The 9,450-nt window shown below is 36.9% G+C and overlaps 1 protein-coding gene across 2 annotated transcripts; it reads left to right on the top strand.

Moving 5' to 3' along the window:
• The first annotated feature begins 3,349 nt into the window (after positions 1 to 3,349).
• LOC118271643 (mitochondrial 2-oxoglutarate/malate carrier protein) lies at positions 3,350 to 9,382 on the top strand. Of its 2 annotated transcripts, none has more exons than XM_035587753.2 (9): positions 3,350 to 3,608; positions 4,081 to 4,293; positions 4,905 to 5,007; positions 5,509 to 5,681; positions 6,817 to 7,032; positions 7,338 to 7,508; positions 7,773 to 7,875; positions 8,235 to 8,356; positions 8,722 to 9,382. In XM_035587753.2, the coding sequence occupies exons 1-9, from the start codon at positions 3,532 to 3,534 to the stop codon at positions 8,915 to 8,917; spliced, it is 1,374 nt and encodes a 457-aa protein (XP_035443646.2). In that variant the 5' UTR covers positions 3,350 to 3,531; the 3' UTR covers positions 8,918 to 9,382. The 2 variants fall into 2 exon arrangements, with proteins under 2 accessions (XP_035443646.2, XP_035443644.2); XM_035587751.2 differs by having other exon boundaries at positions 4,893 to 5,007.
• Positions 9,383 to 9,450: the final 68 nt, after the last annotated feature.

The raw sequence follows: 9,450 nt of genomic DNA, 5'->3' as shown, positions 1-9,450 counted from the left end.
GTAGGTACCTACTATTAGTAAATATTATTTCGTTCTGATATTTGATCGTTTTGTCGCCTATTGTACACTTCAGACGTGAGAATCAAATTAATTTGTGTACACGTTCGTGATTGAACGTTTCTACATTGGGGACCGATCTATTTATGTAACGTAAACATGTTAGTGACTTGGTAACAATAGATGTTACTGGCCATGGAGTCTAGACGATCTTCAAAGGAGTACGAGTTTGTTTTATAACGTTTTTGCTCATAACGATACCACGTTCGGCGCTCTGATTGGCCAGCTTCAATGCATCAACCAATAACGTTTCGATCTGGTTAGGCGTAAAACAAAGTCTAACTAAGATTTATTTCTATAAATTAAAAGTACCAAATCGCACCCACTAACCATCCTCTCTTGGTTTCTTGACCACTTTAGTGGCAAAAATTCAGCAAAATAAATCTTCTTTTTTATTAACTGACTTGACATAGTTTATAGCTATAGAAGTTGGATTACTACATCACATTGAGTGCCTATCTTATCTGTGGCCGTATAATGACATTTCAGTATAATCTTAACAATATCCACTTGTCTAATCTGTAATCCTATAAATTGGGATTTGATCGAATTTCCCCATCGATATGAGTACAGATAAATTGTAGTACTTATAAGTACTTTGTGACCAACGCCCTAATAAATCCGGCGTTGCAGACTATTTAGCGGGGTTGCCGGGGCTCCGGCTCCAAAAACTGGAGTAAGAACGGGGTTGTTTTTAGTCAGTATGAGCCTGACACTCCCACTCAAAAAAGTCATTGGATAATTAAAAGAAAAAGGCCCTATTAAATAGTACAGCTTACTGACTAACGTATTACGTATTAACGCAATCTCTCGTCAATTCTCTTATTTCTACACATGAAATAAGTATTATCAGAAACTAATAAACATTATGTGCTATAAAAAGCAATGAAATATCACCAAGTTGTGACGTAAGGAATAGCAAAAAATTATGTATTATACTGACGTTGGCATAGGATATGTATGACAACGTGTTATGTCAAAACTTATTGACTTTACTGTCACTTCGAGTCGACAAGCGTTTGTGTCATTTGTCTAAGAAGAGCTACAAAACGCACCCTTAGGGTGAAATTGATTTAATTTCTGTAACATTCGATTTTATCATAAACTGGCGTTATAATATAACCAAAGAACTAATCCATAAATCTAGTAAAAATCAATGGTATCGTGGAATACGGAAGAGATACTAAAATGTATTCAATACTATAATTTACTGAGACTTTCTGGCTCATTTCCTACAACTTGCAGTTTTTAGATTCGGTGACTTTCATTCTGAGGGTGCAAAAAATAGGATCAATCTTAGTAAATGAAAAATGGATAAATAGGTATATCACGTTCCTATAAAACAACGCACCATAGATGGGGCATAAGTAAATAACAAATGATGCTTGTTACCAATTTAAAATGTACCTAATCGTTAATAAAAAGTTGCATGAAATGTAACATTAACCGCCGTACTCAGAGTCATTTAATAGTTACTTGACCCAGTCCTTAGCAATTCGTTACTAAGTAATAGTTTAAGTAATCATTAAATGTCTCTGAGTACGGCAGTAAGTCATAAAATGGTGTCGAATATATTCCATTTACACATTGAAGGGTTAAATGTATTTATTTATTTATGTGCATATTGTTTTGTTACAACCATATTTAGTTGGATTTCCTGTTGTGTTGATTACAAATGCGAAAATAGTAACATTTTCCAAACTTTACTTAGTTGTAAAGTTTAAATCAATCAGCTTAGCTGTCAAAAAAATATTGGCCAATCAATTCACGTTTTCCAAATAGAAAGCAATATGGTGTTACTATTTTATTGATCAATATAATCTAATGCTACACCAACGCCTCACACTCATAATGTATGATCACAGGAAATCCAGCTTTACCATTTATAAAATTAAGTTCAAAATAAGAATTCAATTCGTTTTTAACTTTTACATTGCAATATTTAGTTTTAAGTACAAAATATTTTTGATGTATGTTTTTTTTATTGAGTTTTCGAAAAATGCAATATCTGTTCCTTACTATTATGTATATTTAATGTAAGCGTACAAATTATTTACATGCTACAAAAGTGTTTATTGTATGGTCATTTGAGATAATGAATGTTTAATTTGATAATATTAATGTTTATGCCATAAATACACAATTATGTCGAAGCTAAATCTTTTCTAAAGGACTTACAATTTAGAAAATGGAAACGAGATTAAAATTTAGTTATTATTTAAATTTGTTTGTTTAATTTGGCACTTACTTATAGAAAAAATTTTATAATACACTTTAATTTTGTAAAATATCTTTCAAACATAGTTTAAAGAAAGGAATACCACGAAGTAACTACTTTTTTATATTAAGAATAGTCTTAAAACAATCTCTTTAAGGTAAGCGACCACAAGCCCGCATCGTACGCATCGCACGCAACGAATTTTAGTTTATCTTGTATAGAAACTTATAGCGTCCACTGATCCGCATCGTACGGACCGCATCATTGGCAATGCCTACACGCGATGCGTACTGATGACGTCATACGGAATGCGTGCGGTGCGTACGATGCGTACGATGCGGGCGTGTGGACGCTTACCATAGCGAATAGCGACATGTATGTAGTTATAAAGAAAGATACAGTGTGATATACATGTGTTACGATTGTATACATATTATATATTTTTATATACGCTCTTGTTTCGTGACTAATTTAATTGGAGAGGCAATGTTGTTATAGATTAATTAAATAAAGAACATTGTTTACAATTTATTTGTTTCATTTTAATTATCAATTTATGTGAAGAACCAACCTGTACCTATAATACATGGTATAACATGCATTGAAATCGGTCAAGTTGTTCGGAAGAACGTAACAACATCTAGAGAAGGTAATACCTAAATAAAATCAATTACTATTCAAAACTCGAGAACAGCTGGACCGATTTAACAAATTTTGAATTATTGGTTGAAGTCCAGAGAAGGTTTAAAAGGTGAGAAAATAATATTTGCGGCTAAGTTTGCCGGTTCAGGTGGTCTGACACAAAATACGTCGAGCGAATCATTGGTCGCACAAACGTATTATCGGATGAGTGTGAACGGTCAAGTGGTTTTCTACATATTTGTCTGTTCTGGTGTTGCGTGACTGATAATGTTCGTTTAGATATGAACCTTCCCTTACTTTCCTAACACAACCCTGAATGGAAAAGGAGAAACCCTTCTTAATAACAGAAGGATTGATTGATTGAGAACCTTTTTACCAAATGTTTTTAGAATAATTACATACAAATGTCAACTACTTCGTTCTTGACAATCTTCTATAAAACGTCAATCAAACAAAAACCAATGACACACTAAAGTAAAAAGTAAGTAAAAAATCCTAGTAAAGTATTTTGGACAAAAAATTTCTATAATAATATGCTTTGTACTGATGATGATACAACGGGCCGGAGTTACTAATTTATAAAATACAACATTAAACTTTAACTTGAATCAACAATGGATGAAATTGGAAAGATGAACAAGAATAATTATATGCCAATCCACCGGCAGGTCATACTTGGAAGTTTATCACGGTGAGGATATTACTCAATTCTTTATATTTGCACTCCATATGATATACAGGTGGTAACTTATACAATATGGACCCTGTAGGACCAGCATAGAGATGTTTGCAGTAGGTACATACATATTGCCTAGTACAGTAATATAATCTATGCTTATTACTAAGCTTATTGCTTATTAAGTATTGCTTTCGATTCTTTCTTTACTACATAAGATAGGAAACATTTATTAATGTCTCCTTGCATATTATGTATCTTCATGAAGCAAGTATAAAGAGGAGATGCCATAATGTACCTAGTATTGCACTGTGTTTTTTATATGGAAACCTGCGTACTACGGATGTCTTCTTTACTATACTACATAGCTTAGTATCAATGGAAACAATTATTACATCTTCGTAGCATAGCTACAAAGCACATCTCTGGTAGAAAAACACCCTAAAGCAACTAATACTATTTTTGCATCACAATAATATAATTTCAGTATAATATCAACGACGCTTCTCATTCCTCTGGACGTGATCCAACTGAGGTATCGCTACCCTGATACATGGTGCGCAGAGATGTTCAGGGTGATGGTGAAAAGCAAGGATTGTTCTACTCCCTATGAAATGATGACGGCCACTAAGTTCCGGAAAAGAGTATATCGAACTTTACGATGGGGTGTCTTTTATTGCCTTTACGAGAGGCACCGAAAGTACGTTGATGTCTTCATATAAATATATATCTCTTTTTTCCACCTGATGGTAAGCAATAGCCGCCGCCCATAAATACCCGAAACACCAGACCGTTGCCGGTCTTTTGGGGGTAAGGAATTTAAAGGTAATTGGGGAATCGGGGTTTGCGAAAATTGGGAAGGGGGTAATTGGGCCTTATTAGGTAATATATATACGTTGCCGGCACTTTGTGGTTAGAGAGATAGGATTAGGGATTTGACAAACAGAATATTTATCTTATCCATTTGTTTTGGATTATTTCTTCATCTTAAACTTTCTTTAATGCGGTTACGGATTCGAAAGCTGCCACGTACCCATGTGGCATCCCGAGTTATACATACTTAGGTACTTCTTAAGTTTATTTAGACCACACTAACAAACGGTGAAGGGAAACATCGTGACCAAACCTAGGCTTATAATTTCTAACTACAAGTTTGAAATCGCCAACCCGCATCAAGCAAGCGTGGTGATAAATGCTCAAACCTTCTCCGCGCGAGAAGAGGCTTTGCTAAACAGTGGTCCCTCAAAGGCTATTGATGCTGTGCTGACACTTGTAAATCTATAAACTAATCATGAGTAGTATTTTTCTAAGGAACTGTAGCTCTAAAGGGCTGATTCCTTTGTACCATAAGAAGTACCTGCTAACTGGACGCCCCATTGTCATGCAGGCTATTCGCCTCGAAAACTCGACTGCGGTAAGTCTACCTATGAACAATTTGTTACAAATAAAATGGCAATTTGTATCGGGTACCCAAAATTCCCGACCAATCACCGCCGGGACGTGGCTTGGGTACTCTGGCAAACTCATGGTACCTATGTTCAGCAATGAAATCTTATTTTTATGATGTAAGCTGGTAACCGAGCAGACGACGGATCACCTGATGGCAAGCAATTACAAGTGCGTTGCCCGCTTTTTGGGAGTTAGGAATATAAGAGTTGACGGGAATCGGCGATTGGGAAGATTGTGAAGGGGGCTCTCTGACACTTGAATCGATTTTAGATCGCTCTAGCACTCTTTCTGTCACCTCGGCTTTTAGTAGTTTAGTTCGTTGTTCGATTGTCAAACACGCGACGGCCTATAATTTCTCAATTTTAAATATTATTTTATATGGCTACCGTGTATGTGAGTTTAGGAGGAAAATAGAAAACCAAGCCATCATCATTGTCATCATATTCTAAAGATTGACCTCTTCCAGGTGCTGGATTACTTGCATGAGAGGCGGCGAATAAGAGACAGAAAACTGATATTAAATTTGGCCAAAGACATCCGTTCCCACCTCTACTCTGCTTTGAACGGCTTCTTATTTAACATGCCTACCTTTAACCTGCCCCCCTCAAACTGGCCGTTTAATACTGCCGTTACTACAGCGTAAGTACTATATTCCTTATTTTTCTCGGTAATTTACTGTCTTAAAAGAAAACTAGGCTTTACAACCCAGTACAGTACCCAAGTATGAGTTTGCTTTACGTTTAAAGAGAGAGCGCGTTCGGCGTTCTGATTGGCCGGCTCGAATAAACCAACCAATCAACGCGCTCTCGTTTCGATTACTTTAAACATAAAGAAAACCCGTACTGAGGGTACTGTATTTGCTTACGTAACGATTCACTAGCAAATCTGTAGGTGGAAAGCGGAATAACTATTGATCATTAACCATGAGCATGTCAAAAGACAAATTCTGAAAATAGTTTCCTAGCGACACGAAAAACCTTTTTTGAAAATACTGCTTTCAACGAGTTTGTTTACCTTCTTTCTTCACCTGACAGAAGTAAAAAATTGTCAGCCATTACAATCTGTCATGTTACAAAATCTTTGGTTGTGTAAAAATTAACGTAAATTAAATTAAATGTGGATATAATAAAGTAAAGTGACAATGACTCACAAACATGGGGAACACCATGAGCACCGCCACGACAGGAAAGTGCCACAACACATTAAGGTGCTGCTTGGCAGCTTCTCAGGGTGTGTCCAGCTTTGGTACCTTGTTGCATTTACCTGATCTGTCTCCTAAAGATGTATCTTCCTATTCTATTCTATCCTATCTACTGCCATGTTAATGGAAATGGAAATCCTATCGACATGGAAATTGAAACTCGTAGTCCGTCAGTTAGATAAAAAAAAATATTAAACACGTTTTTTTTTTATTTTGTCATATATGGTTCCAATACTTAGATTAAATGGAGTTAAGTTTAGGCGCCGGGAGGTCGATACGTCACGTTATCCTATAAAATGTAGTAAATCGTGAGACCTCATCTTTACCTAGATATAATTTGTGCTTATCTTATGAATGAGTAGATTTTAAGGTGTATCACTAAATAATATATTTTAATTTTTAAAGTTAATTTCAATCTAAATCTTCAATATTAAAAAAACTTAATCAGGTACTATAGAATTAGGATAGTACTTTTTTCATCTAAATTAATTAATCATTTTCAATTTCATCACAAGGCTTTTCAGCAAACATGTAGTTTGTAAGTATTAATTCCAACATGTGTTTTCTTTACAGTGTAATAGCATCAATGTTGCTGCACCCTCTGGACGTGTTCAAGGTGCGCCTGCAGATGTACCCGGAGGTGTGGGGCATCAGCTTGTTGCGCAACATGCTGCGCTGCGAGGGGATCCGCGCCCCCTACACCGGGCTGACCGCCAGCATACTGCGCCAAACCACGTACACTGCTACCAGACTCGGCGCCTATTACTACATGTACGAACATCAGAAGAGGTCAGTGTACTTGGAACTTTTAGCATAATCCCTAATTTTACTGTTTGGTAACGTAAAGTCCAAGATCTGTCCGTGCCTGATACTAAGCTACGGTTTCCACTGATACTATGTACAAAACACGCATCCATAGCATGCATCTTTCCGTATAAAAAACATAGCTTAGCTGAATCCGTTTCCACCAGTGCTAAGCTAAAAAATTATTGATGGAAGCCAAACACATCCATATCAACCTAGCATAGCACGTCTCTGGTGGAGAATTTTTTAATGTTTATTCCATACTGATGATGACATATTTATTTGTACAGGAAATATAATCGTGCCCCGAATTTTCCGGAGAAACTGGCCATAGGCATGTATGCTGGAGTTCTGGGTGCGTTCGTGGGCTGTCCCTCGGAGATAGTCCTCGTCCGCATGATGGCAGACGGCCCAGTGGATCCCTTCAGACGATACAAGGGACCTGTGGATGCATTTGTCAAGTAAGCATAGAATGTACAGTGTATAAGTGTATACAATTTGAGAAGGGAACACTGTGATGAAGTTCTGTATTTAGAATATAAAACCAAAGGTTTTCGAAGGGTCCAGTGGCAACTATGCCATTGTTGGCTGAGCCCGCACTAATTGTGTGATACATAAATTGTTGTTTTGGGTCTGGATATCATGTGTATATGAATTTGAATGTTAGTTAAGTTTTATTCCTAACCTTGTAATAAAAAATGCTTTTCTGTTTCTATTTTCTCCAGGATATGGAAGTCGGAGGGATTCAACACATTCTGGCGCGGCACCCTCCTCACAATGTCTCGATCAGTCGTCATCAGTGTAGCACAAATTGGAACGTACGCCCAGGTCAGTTCACTTTAGCCATCAAACCACCACAGATGGGGTCCAACAGGGCTGATGCCCGGAGCTGCGGACGATCTAAGGAGTTACCGGGGCTCCGGCTCAAAGCAGGAGTAAGAACGGGGTTTAGTCAGTTACAGTCTGACACTCCCTCTCGCCTGTTCATTAACATCTGGACCCTAAATCGACCCTGGACCGCTGAATCACAGACAGCGGGAGAAATCTTTGTATGATTATCCCCCCTCGAAAAAAAGGTTTATTAACTTTGAATTTTGGATATTCTTTTTATAGCTATGAAATAAACAAACGTTGTTATTTGAAATTATACTTATAGTAAAGTCACGAAGTCTTCAAATCCCTTGCAGGCACGAAATTTTTTAGTAGAGAAAAAGCGAGCCCATGGTTTCCTACTCCACCTGTATACGTCGATGTTGGCAAGTCTGGTCACTGCTATATTGACATTACCGTTGGATACCTTCAAGACGAGGTAAGAGCGTCAATTCTTTTAACAGAATCTTATAAGCCTTTAGGAAAGAAGTGGACTTCCTGCTACTGTTTAGTAAAGTTATTATATTCATACCAATTTTCAGCTTGTTTGGAATTATTATAACATTGTTTCAGCTTGTTTCGATTTGTTGTTGGCTTAGTACGAGTTTGTATTATGTTTAACGGATTGAAACGAGAGCGCATTCGGCGCTTCGATTGGTTGGTTCATTGGAGCCCCTCAATTAGAGCGCCAAACTCGCACTAAGCGCTCTGTTTCATGGTCTAATTTGATTTAACCAAACTATTATTTCAATGAATCCACACACAAACAATTTTCCCTCAGTAAAGCTAGGATGTCTATTGTAGGTACCAGGTATCGAGTAACGAATCCCATCGAGAGGTGTACCACAAGTTCAGACAGGAGACCGGAGTGCTGGGGCTATACAGGGGGTTCACTCCTTACTACGTGAGACTCACAGTACACACACTGATCACATTTTACTTATTGGAATTGTTATTTGAAGTACATCGAAATAAAAAGAAGCGAGTAGTAGAAAAGTGAAAATTTTTGTTGTCACGTCTTGAAGAAAATATTTATCGTTGTAAACTATTTAGGCTGGCTATCGTGTTGTAAATGTCGCGTGGTCTGTTAGAAACTTAATAAACGAAATGGTTGTGGATTTGAATCTTGAACCGAAGAGCTGATGAATTTAGTAATATTTTGGAAATTGACTCATAGGCCTTTTTAGGCTAGGGACGGATGGTCAACAATACCTACCTAGGTATTGTTGATATTTAGGGCACTTGAAGGTTCGAATGCCCTAAATATCTCCCTAGAATTTTTCGGCAATAAGCTCGATGGAATGATTGAGAATAAATCCAGAATTTCGTTTATTTTGTACCGTCTTTGTATTTGCTACTGAATTTGTGACTTGTATACCGAAGGACAATGTTAGCTGCATAAAAACTAGTACTAAGTCGAAACCTCGTTGATTTTATTAAAATAAAACATTGTATTTTGTTAAAATGTTTTTTATTGTTCCAAATTGGTTTTATCCCCATGTTTTTCAACGGATGAAGGATGATTAGCGTTTT

The sequence above is a fragment of the Spodoptera frugiperda genome, chromosome 5 (genome assembly GCF_023101765.2).
Source record: "Spodoptera frugiperda isolate SF20-4 chromosome 5, AGI-APGP_CSIRO_Sfru_2.0, whole genome shotgun sequence".
NCBI classification, from domain to species: domain Eukaryota; kingdom Metazoa; phylum Arthropoda; class Insecta; order Lepidoptera; family Noctuidae; genus Spodoptera; species Spodoptera frugiperda.
The sequence above is the reverse complement of the archived record's forward strand: the minus strand, read 5'-3'. Positions and strand labels throughout refer to the sequence as shown.